The sequence below is a fragment of the Macrobrachium rosenbergii genome, chromosome 46, assembly GCF_040412425.1.
Source record: "Macrobrachium rosenbergii isolate ZJJX-2024 chromosome 46, ASM4041242v1, whole genome shotgun sequence".
NCBI classification, from domain to species: Eukaryota; Metazoa; Arthropoda; class Malacostraca; order Decapoda; family Palaemonidae; genus Macrobrachium; species Macrobrachium rosenbergii.
The window spans coordinates 52999575-53022194 of record NC_089786.1 but is presented as its reverse complement, the minus strand read 5'-3'; the positions used below and the strand labels follow the sequence as shown (position 1 = coordinate 53022194).

At 37.6% G+C, this 22620-nt stretch overlaps 1 protein-coding gene across 14 annotated transcripts in view; it reads right to left on the bottom strand.

The window, feature by feature from the left end:
• SLO2 (slowpoke 2) overlaps positions 1-5271 on the bottom strand; it is a 559700-nt gene extending 554429 nt beyond the window's left edge. For all 14 annotated transcript variants that reach the window (XM_067089837.1, XM_067089831.1, XM_067089836.1 and 11 more), the window contains exon 1: positions 4697-5271. In XM_067089837.1, the coding sequence (XP_066945938.1) occupies positions 4697-5256 (560 nt within the window). In that variant the 5' untranslated portion in view covers positions 5257-5271. The remainder of the gene's footprint in view (positions 1-4696) is intronic.
• Positions 5272-22620: the final 17349 nt, after the last annotated feature.

The following is a 22620-nucleotide window of genomic DNA, read 5'->3' as shown; positions in this document are numbered from 1 at the left end:
TCTGATGTATTTGCATACAAACACACGATATTCTCGTACTAAGCTAAATACTGTACATTTCCCCTTATCGAAACCGGTTTTAAAAGTGACACGGTAATCCGGCTTAGCGGATTACCATTCCTTTTTAGTTTTCTGTAAAAGAAAACAATTGTGCCGGCTTTGGCTGTCCGTCCGCACTTTGTCTGTCCGCACTTTTTCTATCCGCCCACAGATCTTAAAAACTACTGAGGCTAGAGGGCTGCAAATTGGTATGTTGATCATCCACCCACCAATCATCAAACATACCAAATTGCAGCCCTCTAGCCTCAGTAGTTTTTATTTTATTTAAGGTTAAAGTTAGCCATAAACGTGCTTTTGCAACGATATAGGACAAGGCCACCACCGGGTCGCAGCTCATACAACATTATACCGAGACCACCGAAAGATAGATCTATTTTCGGTGGCCTTGATAATACGCCGTAGAGAAAACTCGAGTGCGCCGAAAAACTCCGGCGCATTTTATACTTGCTTGTATGATGTAATCCCTTAGAAAAGATATAATCCACTTCAGACAACTGTTCTCTATAACTGTATTTCGCTTTGATTGCTCAGAAGCGGGATTTTAAATCCGGATTTAGCCATGTTTTTGCGTTGTTAGTTTATTTATTCAGTTTGTACAACTTTATACGTCAGTCTGTCAAATTTTAGTATTTGTAACTAGACCAGTGGTTCTTAACCTTTTTAATACCACGCCACCGCCCTGCATCTATGAGTAAACTCCCTCCCAGATTTAAAGTAAAATTTTAAAAAGAGAGAGAGAGAGAGAGAGAGAGAGAGAGAGAGAGAGAGAGAGAGAGAGAGAGAGAGAGAGAGAGAGAGAGAATGGGCGTTTTTATTCTTTTTGGAATGAATTAGAGAGACACTTGACAATGCTTCTTAGCGACTCTTGTTAAGAGAATATAACGAATATAATTAGAGAATTTTTAATTTTTCCCTGGGGCTTGCGCCCCCCCCCCCGGTTGAGAACCATTGATCTAGACCTGTGATGTTATTTATATGATTTAATGGCTATTTTTCATTATTTTACGCTTCGTGAAATACTTATACATGATTTAAATGGCTGTTTGCTCTTTTTTATCTATACAATATAATTTCAAAATATAATCTACAATTTGGCATTTTTCGTCAAATTATTTTTTAAATCGTTTTTGTCATTTTTAAAATTGATTTCTTAGTTATTTTGGTGATTCATTTATAGAATACTGTATTAATTCACTATATATTATTATTATTATTATTATCATTATTATTATTATTACTAACATCATACTGACCCAAAAAATAAACTGGTTAAATCAAGACAATCCTAGAATCTCTATCAATTACAGCCTACCGAAAGAATATCACAACACAATAATAAACATACAAAATAACACGTTATTCCAGTGACATGACAGCCCCCTACCTTCAAGCACAACGACAGCCTGTAATTACAAGAAGTTTCCCTGACAAGCAAAGGCATTATTAAATATTTCAATGGTTCCTTAGGTAATTTATTTACAAATAAATGTCGCGACTGCGTTTCCACCTGTCACCAAGGAGAGATAATTCACAGAATGGCTGAATAATTACTCAGAAATTACGTTTGTGTAATTTACTAGCGAATAATTCATTAGGTTGTTGTTATTTTATGTTATGATTCCATTCCCACCTGTAACATGGGTGAGATAATTCTGCAAACGCTTTGATTACCTTAGAATTAGGTTGAATTACAAATCTCACCCACTTCTTCACACTGTCGAGGGCAATTACGATGACCTACTTTGTAATTGCTTTAAAGGCAGCTATTACGTAATTACGCAAAAGAATTCACGTTCGTTAAGATTAAAACAAGTAAAAAACGCGCCGAAGTTTCTTCGGCGCAATCGAGTTTTCTGTACCGCCGCTACATCATATAATCAAGGCCACTGAAAATAGGTCTATCTTTCGGTGGTCTCACTGTAATGGTCTATGAGCCGCGGCCCATGAAACTTTAACAACTGCCCGTTGGTGGCCTATCCTATATCGCTGCCAGAAGCACGATTATGGCTAACATTAACCTTAAATAAAAAAAAAAACTACTGAGGAGGCTAGAGGGCTGCAATTTGGTATGTTTGATGATTGGAGGGTGGATGATCAACATGCCAATTTGCAGTACTCTAGCCTCAGTAGATTTTAAGAGAGGGCGGACAGAAAAAGTGCGGACAGAAAAAAGTGCGGACAGAAAAAGTGCGTACATCAAAATGTGCGTTGAGGTGCGGACCGAAAAAAGTGCGGACAGAAAAAAGTAAGCACATCAAAAAGTGCGGACAGAAAAAATGCGCACAGAAAAAAGTTCGGACAGAAAAAAGTGCAGACAGAAAAAAGTGCAGACAGAAAAAAGTACGGACAGAATAAAGTGCTGCCGGGCAGACAAAGCCGGCACAACAGTTTTCTTTTAAAGAAAACTAAAAACCTGCATTAAATGCACAATAAAATGCAGGATGGATTCGTCAACAACATAACTGAATAACCTCGCCTTCACCACGACTGATAATTACGAATATCTTCCGAAGTTGAATTACTTTTCTGAGACAATTACGACATCCGTAATAAGTGAATTATTAGACAGTTACGACATCCGTAATTAGTGAATTATCCGAAGTGTAAATAGATTATGAAGACGTGTTTTTAGATAGCGGTTGACTTTATTCGTTCCTTTGAAAGGATTACGTGAAAAGTGACGAGGAATTTTACGAGAATTGAACCAGAGGTGGCCCATATGACTGGCAAGAGGTCATGACGAGATTTTGGGGGATATGAGAGAAAGAGAGAGAGAGAGAGAGAGAAATCCTATGCCACTTCTGAAATGTAAAGGATGGAAATAGCTCTCTCTCTCTCTCTCTCTCTCTCTCTCTCTCTCTCTCTCTCTCTCTCTCTCTCTCTCTCTCAGCATTCCACATTTCCACGTTCCACAGTTATCCCATATTCTCTCTCTCTCTCTCTCTCACACACATTCCATTTCCATCTGGCGTGCCATAGTTATCCTCTCTCTCTCTCTCTCTCTCTCTCTCTCTCTCTCTCTCTCTCTCTCTCTCTCTCTCTCTCCATTTCCATCTGGCGTTCCATTTACCTCGAAGAGGTCTCCTTCTCTCACACATCATTCCCCGAGAGGAACCTCTTATTTCCACCCCCTGTTCCGCGCCAGATACTTCATTAACAGAGAACTGTTACGAAGTCAAGGTATATTTATATCGTGAAGTTGGGCTGTCTGTTTACCACCACCACCACCACCTCCTCCTCCTCCTCCTCCTCCTCCTCCTCCTCCTCCTCCTCCTCCTCCTCCTCCTCCTCCTCCTCCTCCTCTTTCACAAGTCTGTTTTCGCTGATTAAAAATTTTGATAGTTGAAAATTACTGTCATTATTATCAATACAACTATTATTATTATTATTATTATTATTATTATTATTATTATTATTATTATTATTATTATTATTTCTCGTCTTGTGCCCGAAGGCTTACTGGGATGATCATAATTCTAGCAAAACAAAGTTGAAGAAGTTGAACAGCTCAGTGGAAGACGGCCAAATGGAACAGAAAAGGGATAAAATATGCATCAAGCACTTCACCTAAGGATCAACTGATGGCTGTAATGCAGTAGCTAAGGCACACTGTAAGCAGTCACACTTTAACAAGAGAGGGATTTTCTGCTGAATCTGATCAGTGAAATAAACATTTGTTTTTTTTTTTATTTTAAAGTCAAAAAATACATCATCATATTTTCCCTCTTTTAAAAATCATAATTTGTAATCAATGTTAATTGTATTTTTCACTTTACTTAACTCCTAATATTTTTTTTATTTACACAGATGCCATTCTTCATGAGCTGAGAAGTAAATAAATTATCTTCCGTGTAAAATTTAGATGAGATTAAAATAATTCACCAGTGATCAATTATCCACAGAACTCTCACAGACAACAACTTTAACCAGCTGTATATTGGAATTTCAAGTTCATTGGTTTAAGAATAGCTGGAATACTTGCTAAGTCTAATACAGATATTTATGAAACATCTTAATTAAAATGGTCAAATCTATGATAAGTCTTGATGACTTTCCTGTAAGCCTCCTGTCATTGATGATAAGCCTCGATTCACCTGTAAATCATCAATCCTTAATGACAGACCCTGACTCACCCGTAAGCTTCCTGTAATTATTAACAAAACCTGAATCACCTGTAAGCCTCCTATAATTACTGACAGACCCTGACTCACCTGTAAGCCTCCTGTAATTATTGACAGGCCCTGACACACATGTAAGCCTCCTGTAATTATTGCCAGGCCATCACTCACCTGTACGCCTCTTATAATTAATGACGGACCGACTCAACTTGTAAGCCTCCTGTAATTATTGACAGGCCCTGATACACCTGTAAACCAATCATTAATGACTGGCCCTGACTCACCAGTAAGCCTCCTGTAATTATTGACAGGCCCTGGCTCACCTGTAAGCCTCCTGTAATTATTGACAGGCCCTGACTCACGTGTAAGCCTCCTGTAATTATTGACAGGCCCTGGCTCACCTGTAAGCCTCCTGTAATTATTGGCAGGCCCTGACTCACTTGTAAGCCTCCTGTATTCAATGACAGGCTCTGACTCACCTGTAATCCTCCTGTAATTAAGGATAAGCCTCGACTCACCTGTAAGCCTCCTGTGGGGGAATGAGAACGCGGGCGGAATCGTCCTCAGAATCGGAGAGCGGAGGCACCCCCGACCCTCTGTCCTTGGCGGGAACGCCTCCGAGGAGACCGCTGTCCGTGCTGTCTCCGGGAGTCTCCTCGGTGTCCGCGTCCTCCCCGTCGAAGGTGCTGCTCTCCGCGACGCCCTCGGGCTGGCTCCCGCCCATGTCGTCCTTCTCTTCCATCATGACCTTCTCCATGTCGTCCGAGGCTATCCTCTTCCATCGCGTGAGCCTCCGGGCGGCCAGCGTCGGGCTCCGGAGCTGCGCCGGCCTCGTCAGGGCCTCGAGTATGGGTGTAGTTCTCCAGCTCGTCACTTGGGGTACTTGCGTCGAGGCCTGAGGCGGCCCGACGATCCCGGAGCGGGCGTGGGACCTGTTGGAGTCGCTCAGGAGGAAGGTGGAGGAGTTGTGCGAGGAACGTTCGGTCGAGGAGGAGTCTCCTCCTCCTCCTCCTCCACCTCCACCCCCTCCATATCCTCCTCCACCAGCCACTCCTCCGCCGTAACTGTTTTCACTCATAACTGGAAGATTTCAATTACCGACATGGTGAAAATATGAGGGGCAGTCACATCAACTCGTAATGAAACCAGATGTTACGAACGTTGTAACCCACATTCACCCCACTTCAAACGTCCATATTTTAGTGAAAGGCCCGGTTTAATAACAGATCCGGATAAACGAGGGATTTTGATAAACGACAGATTCGGATAACGGAAAATCCGGATAATTGAAAGACTCAGATAGCCTACCTGAAAGACACTTATCACTTCGCGGTTCGCGAACTTACGACATAGATCAAACTTCCCATAGACATACAATAAGGACCCTTTTCCGAGGCCAAAATCACAAGGAAATCACATACAAAAATCACATGAGGAATCACACTTGGTTAAATAACGAGACCTTGACAACGTCAGATACTGGAAAATCACAGGTAATTTTTTACTTCAAGTTTTAGATACCAAGAACATCACTTTTGATTTTGATTTTCAAGTAAATCCTGAAAGAATAAATTTGTAAATATTTTCAGAGGTGAAAAATAAGACACAAGTCAACCCCCGCTTCTTATTTTTCCGTTTATTTTTTGTTACATGATGACATCAATAAATATTAGAAATATATAATCAATCTAAAAGGCCCATAACTTGTCCCCAAAGCAATGTATAATACAAGGTTTTAAAACAAATAAAAAACTCATACCTGGCTGCGAGGTGCCTGAACATTATAAAAGTACAAATGTGAAAAATAATCATGTAGTCATCCTATAATTGCATCTGTACAGCTTCTGGGTTTTAGTGTTAGGGATTTGAAACATCTGTCGTGGTTGCTAACTTTATATTTCATAGACAAAAGCATACCTTGTTTTCCTCAAGAAATGGATTCAACAATTCAGTCTCTAAACCATTAGTAGAATGAAACATAAGGAATAAACACCAGATTCACTTTCCTTTATAACTGGTTGAAATCACGTTTAAAAATAGTTTAATATATATATATATATATATATATATATATATATATATATATATATATATATATATATATATATATATATATATATTAACAGGACCTCATTGAAACTGGATGGTATCTAGCGGAGATATTTATTCAACAAAGGTTAAAAGCTTTCCAGGACTAACAGTCCTCACTGTCGAGTAATCTACGGATACTTGACAATGAGGACTGTCGGCCCTGGAAAGCTTGTAGCTTTTTGTTGAGAAATACCTCCAGTAGATACCATCCAGTTTCAATAAGGTCCTGCTAGCAATTGTATTAATGCACAGAACAATTGTGTAAGTGATAAAGTTAATATATATATATATATATATATATATATATATATATATATATATATATATATATATATAGGATCCTAGGACGCGTGATAAGATACATAGTATCATAGGATAAATACAAAAAATACGAATCCTTATCAGCTTATATATATATATATATATATATATATATATATATATATGTATACACACACACACACACACCCACTCTACTCTCTCTACACCCTAGCAGAGAGACCAATGGTTTATTGAAACACTGTTTTGCCTTTAGAGCAAATTAAAGGCGACATACTAAAACGTATCGGCAGCCGAGAAGGCGAAGTACTTTAATGGTAGTGGTGGAGCCGCTGACTGACACCGTTTCCCATCATCTTGGGGTATTTCACTTCGTCAAAACTTTGTACTATACTGGAGAAGCTCTTGAGTGCTTGCGTGGCTTGCTTGAATAAGGATACGTAGTGCTTTCGTGTGTGCGAGTGTATTTTTATATGTATGTGTGTGTATGGAAATAATTACGTATGTTTATACACAAATGTAAGTTGCATGAGTGGGAAGTGACCTGTGTGTTTATGTATGTATGTGTACAGTATATATATCCTATACGTACATATATACATTTACACATGCACATACACACACAAACACACACACATCAATATATATATAATCAAGAGAGAGAGAGAGAGAGAGAGAGAGAGAGAGAGAGAGAGAGAGAGAGAGAGAGAGATTTATAGCGATACGTCAGCTGTCCTGACAGTTCTATATCGCCGTCGAACTACCCATTTTTTCCAACACAAAAGAAGTTATCACTCGAAACGAGAGAGAGAGAGAGAGAGAGAGAGAGAGAGAGAGAGAGAGAGAGAGAGAGAGAGACCTTCTTCTTCTACTGCGGAAAACCCCACCACAATTGATGGCATTATAACGCCGACCTTATGGCGACTCAGGACCGGAGACAAATCCGGTTTGTTAGGGACCATTTGCTACACTTATACAAAGAACAGAGGTGTATAATAAAAAAAATTTACATACAGACACACACACATACAATCTGGTCCTTTTAGCTTTCTGTAAAGAAAACTATTGTGCCGGCTTTGTCTGTGTGTCCGCACTTGTTCTGTCCGCCCTCAGATCTTCAAAACTACTGAGGCTAGAGGGCTGTAAATTGGTATGTTGATTATCCACCCTTCAATGATCAAACATACCAAATTGCAGCCCTCTAGCCTCAGTAGTTTTTATTTCATTCAAGGTTAAAGTCAGCCATAATTGTCCTTCTGGCGACTATATAGAACAGGCCACCACCTGGCCGTGGTTAAATTTTCATGGGCCGCGGCTCATACAGCATTAAACCGAGACCACCGAAAGATAGATCTATTTTCGGTGGCCTTGATTATACGTTGTAGCGGCTGTACAGAAAACTCGACTGCTGCGCCGAAGACACTTCGGGGCAGTTTTTACTTGTTTCATATTCACTCGCCTTGGAAACGAGCTCAAATGAACTACGAACTTCCCAAAATCTTTCGGCGTCTTCGTTGCTAAGCAAATTGGCCCGGGAAACGCATGGCTCCCTTGTGGGCGGTATTTGTCAAAATGTCTCATTTCCCCTTGAAAAATTCTTTCATATTTTTTAGGGTACGTCTTCACCGCGTACGTACTCACAGAGAGAGAGAGAGAGAGAGAGAGAGAGAGAGAGAGAGAGAGAGAGAGAGACCTCTACACCAGCTAGCAAGGCGGAAGACGTTATATCCTGGGGGTAACAGAGTTAGTCCATTTTTGCTATTTCTCCCTCCCTCAGACCGATCATTTTCCACGCATCTTGATTTTTACAAAATAAAAAGAAATAAAGGAAGAAAGAGAAGACTGTATATATTTATATATATTCGACATTTTGTCGCTGACGCTGAGGCTTCCAGCGACCAAATTCTCCCCTTGCTCGAGTCAGCGTTTTTTTTTAAAGGGTTCAGCCAACTCTAAATCTGTGTTGTATAAGGCATCAGCAATATCAAAGATCTCTAACCCTGTGTCTTTGTTATTATTATTATTATTATTATTATTATTATTATTATTTTTGCCTTTGAAACTTTGAACAGTTCCTCAGGTTCCATTCCAGAGTATGCTGGAACTCACCACACCAAAGCGGTGGATTCGAGGTTTGATTCCAGAAGGTCCTGGAAAGCTTAAGATAGATTCTTTCAATTCCAGGTGTACCTATTATAATTATTTCCGTCACTGGAACTTCGAACAGATCATCGGGCTCTATTCCAAAACGGGCTGGAACTCACCGCACCCTAGCGTTCGATTCCAGGGTTTGATTCCAGATTGACCTGGAATGCTAAAGACTGGTTCTTTCAATTCCAGGTGTGCCTGCGTTGAAGTTTCTGTTTATTATTTTTGAACAGGTCCACAAGGTCCCACTCCAGACTGGAACTCACCACACCCAAGCGTTCGATTCCAGGGTTCGATTCTACATTGACCTGGAACGCTCAAGAGAAATTCTGGAAATTCCAGGTGTGGCCTTTGTGGACATAACCAGTAAATCAAGTGCCTGGTGGCTAGTCAACTGAGTAGGTAGTAACTACAGTTAGGGAGGTCATGAAACTACCAACCTCATCTGGAAACTACCACCTGGATTAACCAGATCTGGATTCCAGAAAGGATAAGTCTTTGATTGGACTGGAATCCTACATTCAGGAATAACGTATTTCTGAAGCTAATTTTTAAGTCTTTCTTGCAATAATTTTCCATCCAGATGAACCCGACGAGGTTAAATGTCACTCCTGGACCAGCTTTTTGAAAGCTCTGGAATCCAGGCACCTAGAGCCTGGAATCTGGAACGCCGTGTTTATTTTTGTAACGCGTTTTGATGCGCATAAAACCAAGAAGGATTACAGTGTTGCCATATTTCCTTTCTGCAAGCTATGAATATTGTATATTTTGACAGAGAGAGAGAGAGAGAGAGAGAGAGAGAGAGAGAGAGAGAGAGAGTAAAATTAGCGTGAAATAAAATTCCCTTTGCTTCGCAATCTGGTTTTAATTCAGCGGTGCGCCTTGTCCTTGCCATGTTTAGCCATGCTGCGTCGCAGAGAGAGAGAGAGAGAGAGAGAGAGAGAGAGAGAGAGAGAGAGAGAGAGAGAGAAATAATTCGATCATTTCAAACACAGAGCCCTGTGTAAACCTCATGTCTCTTAGTACCTCACCTAAGTTGATAAAATTATGCTAACAAATACAGTAAAAAAAGAGAGAGAGAGAGAGAGAGAGAGAGAGAGAGAGAGAGAGAGAGAGAGAGAGAGAGAACCCAAAATACATAAATAAAAGTGCCTAACATTTAACCTCACAAACCAGGAAAAAGCAGTAAAATAGGTTACAGAAATTCAGGTTGACAAAATTTTAAAAAAAATCTTTAGATAACAGAAAACTCCAATTCCAGGAAATGTTTCCAGTTTCAGGAAGCAATTTCAGATCAAATTTAGCGGTGTGTGGTTCATCCTGGAATTCATGTGCACATGCACAGAGAGAGAGAGAGAGAGAGAGAGAGAGAGAGAGAGAGAGAGAGAGAGAGAGAGAGAGAGAGAGAGGTAATATAAAAATGATAAGGAAATATCTTTACAAAACATCTCTTGTAAATACACATTTTGTGTGTGAGAGAGAGAGAGAGAGAGAGAGAGAGAGAGAGAGAGAGAGAGAGAGAGAGAGAGAGAGAGAGGCCTAAATGAATTATTATCTCTACTTCTCCACTTGTTTACCTCTCTCATTATTGCCAGTGGACATTTAATTAAAAATACGGAATCGAGTCCCGTCTTCAAAATTGCCAACATAATGAAGTTTGATTTTAATTATGGCCAAAAAAAAAAATTAGAGAACATGACAGAAATGTAAAAAATATCAGTACCCTATATATATATATATATATATATATATATATATATATATATATATATATATATATATATATATATATATATATATATATATATATATATATATATATATATAATAAACCATTTCAAGTCAACCCAGTCTTCCTTCAAACAAGATAACTTTAGGGGCGAGACTGACGTTATTTTGCCTTAACTTTTCGGCCATCACTTCTGATACGGGACTAGGCTACGCCAACGAGAAAACTTTCTCTCTAGGGGGAGAATGAAAGAGAGACCGTTTTCCGTTATTGGAAGCGCCGAGTTGAACGTGACTTTCCCTCAGCCAGTTGGTAATGTCAAAAAAAAAAAAATACGGACTTGACGTAAAGTAATATTTTGTTATGCGTACGTGTGTGTATATATATCTATATCTATATATTTACATTTATGTTTATATTTATATTTATAGTTATATGTGCTTTTAATGAACAGACTAAGAATTAGGGGTGAAACTGAATAAATAGTATATAAAAATACTGGGGCAAACCCAACTGTTGTATTTCACAATTACTTAGCAAAGTCACTTTTCTGCTTAAATCACAGATTACTTACCACTGTTGCAAATAAACAAAAAAAGTAAGAAAATGCGCCGAAGTTTCTTCGGCGCAATCGAGTTCTCTGTACAGCCGCTACAGCGTATAATAATCAAGGCCACCGAAAATAGATCTATCCTTCGGTGGTCTCAGTATAATGCTTTATGAGCCGCGACCCATGAATTTTAACCACGGCTTGGTGTTGGCCTATCCTATATCGTTGCCAGAAGCACGATTATGGCTAAAAACAAGGTTCAAATTAGTTTTCCATTTCACACACACACACACACACACACACACACACACACACACACAGTATATATATATATATATATATATATATATATATATATATATATATATATATATATATATATATATATATATATATATATATATATATATATATATATATATATATATATATATATTCAAATTACAAAATATAATTCTCCTAATTCTAGAGAATACCAACAAAGACCAAATGACCCACCCCACCCCACCAATCTAACCTCCCCCTCCCCGAAATCCCCACACATCCACCCCACCTAGCCGAAACAAAAGGCCGCAGCCCTATTGTTTGATCCACGTATCGTACAGGTATGCTGAGTCACCGCCATGTTTTTTTTAAGCCGACATCAAAGGAAGCCGCCGTTATTGGACTGGTATCAATTGACGGCGATTTTCCCTCGAGTTTTAAAAACAGTTTCTATTTAAAAAAACAAAAAACAAAAGCGTAGTAAGGCTATTGTTTAACGACTTTTGACAGATCTCAACTTGGGTAAGTGTCGCTACAATAGATTTGTAAACAAACCCGTTTGGGAATTTTGTTTGTTTATTTATCTATTATTTTTTTTTTGTTGTTGTTGGGTACAAGGAGGACGCATGGGTTTATATACCTGACTATTGTAGATTGGGCTGGTGGCTTATGCCAACACACGGGGGAATCCTTTTACCCAAGGGCGTCTCCTTTTTGTAGTAAGAATAAAACACACACAAACACAATCATTATCATATCCTGTCCTACAACTGATCATCAATCATTGTATAATTTCCTCAATTATCCTTTCATTTCATTATACTACTTTACACTTTTTTAGTTTTCTGTAAAACTATTTTGCCGGCTTTGTCTGTCCGTCCGCACTTTATTCTGTCCGCAATTTTTCTGTCCGCCCTCAGATCTTAGAAACTACTGAGGCTAGAGGGCTGCAAATTGGTATGTTGATCATCCACCCTCCAGTCATCAAGCATACAAAATTGCAGCCCTCTAGCCCCGATAGTTTTTATTTTATTTAAGGTTAAAGTTAGCCGTAATCGTGCGTCTGACAACGGTGCACGATAGGCCACCACGGGTCGTGGTTAAAGTTTCATGGGCCGCGGCTCATACAGCATTATACCGAGACCACCGAAAGATACATCTATTTTCGGTGGCCTTGATTATAATACGTCGTAGCGGCTGTACAGAAAACTCAATTGTACTTTTTACTTGTTTTACTGATTTACATAGCTCATAATATCATTGGATTTTGTCAGACCTCAGTACAAAGAGGTAGTACAGTTCTTCTCAAAATTCAACCGCAAACGAACAACGTAAACATATTACTGACAAAGTAATCACTATTAAATCTGTACTGCGCGTGACAGAGAAAAAATTGAATTATTTATACCAAAAAAAAAAAAACCTACTAGGGTGATGTACCAATTGGCTTTGGGGGAAAAGTGCAGCTAAATGGAAAACCCACGTATTCACTCCCGTGGGATGCCCGGAAAGGAAAACAATAGGTGCTTTCTCTCTCTCTCTCTCTCTCTCTCTCTCTCTCTCTCTCTCTCTCTCTCTCTCTCTCTCTCTCTCTCTCTTTCTCTAGGGATAACGGTATTATTTTTATCTTTCTTTCTATATCTGTCTCTGTCTCTCTCTCTCTGGGATAACGGTATTATTCTCTCTCTCTCTCTCTCTCTCTCTCTCTCTCTCTCTCTCTCTCTCTCATCTACACTAGAGATGTTAATTCTCTGTGTCGCACTCCCTTTTCTCCTCTAGAAATGATGACATTCTCTCTCTCTCTCTCTCTCTCTCTCTCTCTCAGGATACCTCTTTCTAAATCAACAAGATTCATCATTTTGAGACTACATTCAGGATAAGTAATCGGAACCATAAACACTCAAACAAACAAAGAGAGAGAGAGAGAGAGAGAGAGAGAGAGAGAGAGAGAGAGAGAGAGAGAGAGAGAGAGAGAAAGCACTGTACCGCTGCAGCAATGACAGCACAAGCACAGCAGGAGAGCAGCAATAAACAACCGATTAACAGCAAGCTGTACAGAGTGAGAGCGCGAGAGTGAGAGAGGAGCCATCATCGTATCATCACTAAAACTCTACGGGAACCGCGCGCCTCCTTTGAAGTTCAGCTTTAAACGAGTTTTGCCCCGTTGGAGAGAGAGAGAGAGAGAGAGAGAGAGAGAGAGAGAGAGAGAGAGAGAGAGAGAGAGAGAGGAACGGGTAGCGGTGGTGGTAGTAATGGCGATGATGATGATGTAAGGGAGAGCGACAAAGAGTAATGTCTCTGAAACATTAAATATCAGCATTCCAGAGAGAGAGAGAGAGAGAGAGAGAGAGAGAGAGAGAGAGAGAGAGAGAGAGAGAGAGAATCAGCAGTATTTAAAACTATGTTGAATATTGTCGCCATTCAATAGGTAAAAATATAGTGAAATTCTAATACATATTTTTTTATGAAAATAGCTTTTATTTACAAAAAAAAACCGAGGTAATATAAGGGAGGTTCAGGAATATTGAAATAATAAAAATGTACATAAACGCAAAATATATATATATATATATATATATATATATATATATATATATATATATATATATATATATGTATATATATATATATATATATATATATATATATATATATATATATATATATATGTATATATATATATTAAGGAAGTAATTGACACATAAACACGTGTGTTTCACGGAAGTAAATTTATGCCTCACATCGGGATCGAACACAAGTCTTTCAAAATGAAAGGCATGGGCGCTACCAACTGACCCACGCAGGTCAGTTGGCAGCAACCCTTGCTCTTCACTTGAACGACCTGGGTTTGATCCCGATATGAGTAAAAAACTACCGTACAATCGTTCTGAAACATCACATATCAAAGAGGAAACCTGTTATCCCCTAATGGATGAATGGCTAACCGAACTTTCAGATTGATTGTTTGCACTGTTCCTCTCTCTCACCCACACTCGACACCTCTCTCTCCCCTCCCCATCCCACAACAGCACGAGGAAGGTCCACTAACCCCCATTTCATTTATCAAATCCACGCAGCCCTTTATCAGGTGGGGATGAAACAAATGAGTAACATCACGAGGCAATCAGTTTTCCTTTCAAGAACGGAAAGGTTGGAGACCATTTCTTTACTTACCAGCAAGAAAGAAGTGAGTCGGTACCAGCAATATACCAGAAAAGAGAGAGAGAGAGAGAGAGAGAGAGAGAGAGAGAGAGAGAGAGAGAGAGAGAGAGAGAGAGAGAGAGAGAGAGAGTATCTAACACGAACCTACAATAAACAAGTAAAAAATGCGCCGAAGTTTCTTCGGCGAAAAGGAGTTTTCTGTACATTGTATAATCAATGTCACCGAAAATTTGATCTATCTTTCGGTGGTCTCGGTATAATGCTGTATGAGCCGCGGCCCATGAAACTTTAACCACGACCCGGTGGTGGCCTGTCCTATATAGTTTCCAGACGCACGATTATGGCTAACTTTAACCTCATATAAAATAAAAACTACTGAGGGTAGAGGGCTGCAATTTGGCATGCTTGATAATTGGAGGGTGGATGATCAACATCCCAATTTGCAGCCCTCTAGCCTCAGCATTTTCTAGAACTGAGGGCGGACAGAAAAAGTGCGGACGGACAGACAAAGCCGGCACAATAGTTTTCTTTTACAGAAAACTTAAATGGGGAGACATACCCAGGCGCTTTTTCTCTCCAGATTTAGTGGAGAGGAAATACACAATTTCCTTCGTGACTCGGGTTCATGGAGAGAGAGAGAGAGAGAGAGAGAGAGAGAGAGAGAGAGAGAGAGAGAGAGAGAGAGAGAGAGAGAGAGAGAGAGAGAGAGAGTGGAAACAAGCAAAGGGGACAGAATAAGAGAAGAAAAGAATAATTCTTTTCTCGTCCTTCAGAATTTTTTTTTTCTATGAATAACGATTCGGCACTAGATAAATTTTCTCTCAGTCAGTTTTTCTTTCTTTACTTATTTTTATTTATTTATTATTATTATTATTATTATTATTATTATTATTATTATTATTATTATTATTTCTGTTATAAATTAACAAAACATAAAGAGAGTATAGAAAACGAGTTTTCATTGGCATAGAAAACGAAGATTTCTTGTCATGTTAATCAAAGCCACCGAAAACAGATCTATCTTTCGGTGGTCTCGGTATAATGCTGTATGGGCCGCGGCCCATGAAACTTTAACCACGGCCCGGTGGTGGCCTGGCCTATATCGTTGCCAGAAGCACGATTATGGCTAACTTTAACTTTAAATAAAATAAAAACTACTGAGAAGGCTAGAGGGCTGCAATTTGGTATGTTTGATGATTGGAGGGTGGATGATCAACATACCAATTTGCAGCCCTCTAGCCTCAACAGTTTTTAAGATCCGAGGGCGGACAGAAAAAGTGCGGACGGACAGACAAAGCCGGCACAATAGTTTTCTTTTACAGAAAACTAAAAACCTTACTTTATTTTGATTTTACTAAATTCATATAACCAGTTTTTTATATATATGAAAACTGTCTTACTTTAATATACAATATTACATATTATAGTATAGCCATCTCCCCCCTCCCCCTCCCCTACCCCCTTAAAAAGAAGATATTCAGTCACATCAGTACATCGAAAATTCTCATAACAAATGAAAGATTTTCCAATATCTTTTTATCGAGGAGAATATGAGTCTCGTAGCTATAAACATAGAAATCTTATTACCCTCTTGTTTGCGTCCCCGGGAATGCGATTTGGAATAAGGGAATGCAACGCAATATAAGGGAATATATAAGGGCGCTTATCCCCTTGTATGAGTGAGATATTGAATGGTACACTGCCACTGAGAATTTCATAATCTCTATTGAATAAGCGGGATGGAAAAAGATTAAGTCCGGGTGTTCACCTCTCTTGTTTTCGATTGCTGAGAGAGAGAGAGAGAGAGAGAGAGAGAGAGAGAGAGAGAGAGAGAGAGAGAGAGAGAGAGAGAGAGAATGATGCAAGTAACTGGAGGGTATTTGTCGCCGTGAAGGTTGAGAGAGAGAGAGAGAGAGAGAGAGAGAGAGAGAGAGAGAGAGAGAGAGAGAGAGAGAGAGATTTACAGCAATATCGTATCTCGAAATATATCGTAAGACCCTCATAATTTCTCTAGATAAGGAGAATGGAGTTTGGTCTAAAAACGTAAGATGTATTTTTCAAGTTTGCAGTTATGAGAGGAAATTGGACACCTGAATTTATAAGCCAATAAATGGAAAATATTGTATTTTTAGTAAGCTTTAAAAGTGGAGAATTGTAGCCAATCTAAAAACAAAAAATAAAATAAAAATGGGAGAATTGTAACCAATCTAAAAAAATTAAAAATCAAAAGTGGAGAAATTGTAACCAATCTAAAAAAAAAAACAAAAAATAAAATAAGTAAATAAATGATAAAGAGAAATGTTTGATTGCACTGCAAGTGACTTTAAGTTACAACAGAGACTAATAATTTGTATAGCAGAGCAAAGTTGAGAAAAAAATGGCGATTATTAGGGACAATAATCTAGAATTTGATGCTAAGTTACAGACTATAATTATAACCTTGATTTCAGCATATATTCTCAAGTGTCACTTTCAAATATATTGAAAGTTTAGAAACCTCTTATGGAAAGTTAGGCAGGTAACTACAGAAACCTTACCTTACCTAACCTAACCTAACAGAGAGAAACCTTACCTAACCTAACCTAACGAGAGAAACCTTAAATAACATAACCTAACCTAACCTAACGGAGAGAAACCTTACCTAACCTAACCTAACCTAACGAGAGAAACCTTAAATAACCTAACCTAACCTACCAATTTTCAAAATTTAGTTATATCTTTACTTTCGCACTGAATATGAAAATGTCCTCAGTTCGTTACATATAATTCGAGTTCATAAATATGAATTGTGCTGAAAAATCAGAGGCATATTAGATACTCAAACCTAAATTTGAATTCGTAATTCTAATTTAATACGCGAGAAGATTATGTAATTGATACCATATCATCCTGATCAACTAAATTCCTAAAAAAATGAAATAAATTTTTTTTTAAATGTGACCTCATTTCGAAAATCATAATCTCGACATAAAACTTGAAAAAGAGAGAGAGATATATACACATTGATTTCGAAAAAGTTTTAATCAGGAAACTTATAACAACAAAAACCACTGCAGTCAAAAAAAAAAAAAAAAAAAAAAAAAACAATCCAAATTCCGCGAGAAAAGTTGTAACAAGAAAACTTGACAACTAAAATCAAATCAGACAGATACTCAATGAGATAAGTTGAAGAAAGAATAATGATAGAAAAAAATATTTTTAAATTATCAGAAGGAAGGCAAGATTTGGGGTGAAGGGCCAAATTATTTGGGTCAATATATATATATGTGTGTGTATGTGTATATATATATATATATATATATATATATATATATATATATATATATATATATATATATATATATATATATACAAGGAAAGAAACTACAATAAGTTCCCCCAAAAATCTCTTATGGTACACATCAAGTGTAAGTTGAATTTAAAACTGATATAATTAAAAAAATGAAATAAAATTTAAAAAATTCATAACACGTTCCCAAACATACACACACACACACACACAAAGTGAATTAAAGTTATACCACTCATTCGTCAAGCACGTAGTGAAATTTAAATAGTGTCACAGTAAGTAAAAGACTCATGATAAAAATAATTATAAGTACAATCAATAAAGGTAGCAAACGTCTATTATTAATGTAATATATAACCAGAATATTCCTCAGATGAATTTTAAAGGTCACCAAAGATTGAAAGGGATTACAAAATCAGATTTGGTCTTGTATGTCTGAGAGACATAAATTGGACAGTCTTGGTTCATTTTGCGAAGTCAAATACCAGAAACAATATTTATGATATTTATTACTAACATATTCTCTCTCTCTCTCTCTCTCTCTCTCTCTCTCTCTCTCTCTCTCTCTCTCTCCAAGGGAATAATAAACTTGTCATCAAACAAAGAAATTGGACTCAGTCGAATTTTTATTCCCAAGACAGTTATTGGAAGCGATGAATTCTTAGAGAGAGAGAGAGAGAGAGAGAGAGAGAGAGAGAGAGAGAGAGAGAGAGAGAGAGAGAGAGAGAGAGAGAGAGAGCGTAGTGGCAGACCTCATCAAAATAGAAAAATACGTTGTCTCGTGCTGAATAAAAGTCAAAGAGGAATTCCCTGTGAGTCGGTCAAATCGAGGCCCCCCCCCCTTCTCTCTCTCTCTTTCTCTCTTTCTCTCTCTGATTCTTGCCTCAGCTGGGTTCCTGTTCGAGATCAGTTTTTATAAGAAAGGGCCAAATTAAAGAGAAATAGTTTATTTCGTGTTTACCAAAATAATTTGCAGTTCAATATGTCTTCTTGTTATGTATTATAAATGCAATGCATAACTGAACAAATAAACACTAATAAATAAAGCAAAAATAAATGATAATGAAAGGAAATGGAAAAGGAAATAATGGGACAACATACAATATTTCATGATCTCTTTTGGTTAAAAAGTTCAGAGGTCCACAACAGACCTCTTATCCTATTCAATTCCATGCTGGTACAATATTGGCACTTTAACAATATAACAATTTCCAAAGCGGTTCAAAGTCATAAACGAAGAACTGGGACTAAAATTGGCTTTAAAATTCGTATCAGAAAACGTACAAATAAAGATGAAGGATTAAAACTCTAAAAAAAGAGAACCTTGATTCATTACTCTTGGATTTCCCATTATCCTCTGTTACCTCTTTCGAATGAGCACCATAATATTCTTTGGAAGCTTGAATTTCAAGTTAATGGCCCCTTTGGGCTTCTACCATATGAATAGGGTTCATCTTTTGATTAATAATAATAATAATAATAATAATAATAATAATAATAATAATAATAATAATAATAATAATAATAATAATAATAATGTGAAGTAACGAGACTGAATCACAAGTCCATGCCCCCAATTTCGAAGTGTTTGTAAAAACCTTGAAAAACTAAATACAAACGAGTATAAAAACAAACGTGAATATCAATTACTGGAGATTTGGTTTTTTAACCGATCAAAAGTAAAAATACTGAAATATACATGAAAATTAAACACAAAATAAAAATAAATATTGACAATACCGCCTAGGCAACGTCAAATTGCTTTTAAGCCATTAGAGAAGCAATCAATCATACAAGAATGCTTTCAAAATTTCAGTAAAGCATAACAATGCAGTTAAAACGTAAATAAAAAAATGAAGATTTTTTTTTTATTTTCGACTAATGTCAAGATACTTCAAAAACCTCAATTAAAAATATCAGGAATAAAATACAACAATTCTTTAAATTCATTACTGCTTCCAAAATCCGTCCCAACCACATCTGTCAAATGCCACGGTTCTCTTGAAGAGTCAAAATCTACAAGGTTATCCCGGCTCGATTTTGCCAGTCAAAACCCACAAAGTTATACCGGCTTTTTTTTTTTTTTGCAAGTCAAAACCCACAAAATTATCCGAGCTCGTTTTTGCCAGTCAAAACCCACAAGGTTACCCCGGCTCGTTTTTTTTTTTACCAGTCAAAACTCACAACTTATCCCAGCTCGTTTTTTGCCAGTCAAAACCCACAAGTTACCTCTGCTCGGTTTTTTACCGGTCAAAACTCACAAACTTATCCCAGCTCGTTTTTTGCCAGTCAAATCCCACAAAGTTATCCTGGCTCTTTTTTTTTCTGCCAGTCAAAACCCACAAAATAATCCGAGCTCGTTTTTGCCATTCAAGACCCACAAATTTACACGGCTCGATTTTGCCAATTAAAACCCACAAAGTTATCCGAGCTCGTTTTTGCCAATCAATACCCACAAATTTACCGGGCTAGTTTTTGCCAGTCAAAACCCACAAAGTTACCCCAGCTCGTTTTTGCCAGTCAAATCCCACGATGTTACCCCGCCTTGTTTTTTGCCAACACAGCAAGATCTGAGGACACCACGTGGCTTTGGAGTAGCTATAATGTTCCAGTAATGCTCCTTGCGTAATCCTTACTAAAAGTAGGAAATGGCATTACCGTGAGCATAAACCAGTCACAGAGGTACTTTGTGTGTAGGACACACACACACACACACACTTACAGGAGGTTTCTATAATCGTAAACCAATCATAAAGAAGTTATGTCTATTTATGACAGAGAGAGAGAGAGAGAGAGAGAGAGAGAGAGAGAGAGAGAGAGAGAGAGAGAGAGAGAGAGATCCTAATATAATCACAAAAAATATTAAGGAGCTTTACCTTTGTGTTTGTGCGTGTGTGAGAAAGAGAGAGAGAGACAGAGAGAGAGAGAGAGAGAGAGAGAGTTTCATAAACACACACACAGACAAATACCAATTACCAATATTCTATGCACACGTAAAACCGTGAAGAAGAAGAAGAAGAAGAAGAAGAAGAAGAAGAAGAAGAAGAAGCCAAAAAAGATCCAATCTACTTCCAGGAAATATACAGAAAAGAAAATACTGGAACCTTTTGACTTGAGACGACCAAAAATCCAATTTGCAGTCGACTTTATGTTCTCCTGAGAGAGAGAGAGAGAGAGAGAGAGAGAGAGAGAGAGAGAGAGAGAGAGAGAGAGAGAGAGAGAGCTGGAGTTTAAGAAATTCGAAGAGCTGGGTTTTCAATTCAAGTTTTGGAATAAACAAATAAATAAAAATAAATACATGAATAATAAATACATATAAATGAAAAACTAAATAAAATTTATATATATATATATACACATATTTGTGTATGTATACATTGTACGTACATACACAGCATGTCAATTACAGCAATTGCAAACAAACATTAATCTCTTGCTTTCAAAAGTAAAAAATTCCAGCCCTATCAAACTTGATGAAAAGCAAATAAAAAGTTAAATATTTTTCCACCTCTCTTGCAAAACTGTGCTTAAATGATCTGACAATTTTTTGTTGTCACTTTCAGCAACTGTTGATTGTACGTTATTTGGATATACTCGAATATTTATATAACAGTCTATGGCATTACGAAAATTCTCTCTCTCTCTCTCTCTGTCTCTCTCTCTCTCTCTCTGTCTGTCTGTCTGTCTGTCTGTCTCTCTCTCTCTCTCTCTCTCTCTCTCTCTCTCTCTCTCTCTCTCTCTCTCTCTTAATTTTGCAATACCATAAGTGAAATCTTTAATTCCATATATGAAATAATGATGCTGAAATTATACAATATATACGTATATATATAAAGAGAGAGAGAGAGAGAGAGAGAGAGAGAGAGAGAGAGAGAGAGAGAGAGAGAATATGTCTGTCATATACCGACATGTAGCCTAGAATGCATATATTATACAAACACCATAACTAAGTATATTTTCATACACTTCCATACGCAAATATACCCAATTCAAACGAAATGTACATAATCATACATAAGAGTGTATAACTGCCGTTTTCACGAATACATGTACGTAAGCATAAAGCATACATGTAAGTATCTGTCCTCATACACAAAGCACACACAGAACGGCCATCCAATCGCCCCGAAAAATATTGTTTTCCACTGACCTCGCCATAAATAGGACTGCACTCCCAGGAAATGTCAAAAGTTTCGGAAATAATGAGCACACATTCTCTCTCTCTCTCTCTCTCTCTCTCTCTCTCTCTCTCTCTCTCTCTCTCTCTCTCTCTCTCTGAAACAAATTAATATACAGAAAAATGGATTCAAAAGCATTTTTTCCTTTTCATGGACACAACTCTCTCTCTCTCTCTCTCTCTCTCTCTCTCTCTCTCTCTCTCTCTCTCTCTCTCTCTCTCTCTCTCTGAAAAAAATTAATACACAGAAAAATGGATTCAAAAGCATTTTTTCCTTTTCCTGGACGCCACTTTCTCTCTCTCTCTCTCTCTCTCTCTCTCTCTCTCTCTCTCTCTCTCTCTCTCTCTCTCTCCCTCTCTCTCTCTCTCTGAAAAAAATTAATATAAAGAAAAATGGATTCAAAAGCATTTTTTCCTTTTCATGGACACAACTCTCTCTCTCTCTCTCTCTCTCTCTCTCTCTCTCTCTCTCTCTCTCTCTCTCTCTCTCTCAGAAAAAAATCAATATACAAAAAATGGAATCAAAAGCATTTTTTTTCATTTTTGTAGACGCCATTAACTAATCACTAATTGTTTGTATCCTATCACTGTTTGCCGGTGAAAAATTGAATGATAAAATTATGACATCGACTTCAGTCACTACATGAATTAATGCATTTGGAACGACGTCAAAATTATTTGCGTATTATTATTGTGAAAGAATTATGCCTGTGTATTGAATTTAAATTTCAAAAATTATTATTTATCATGATT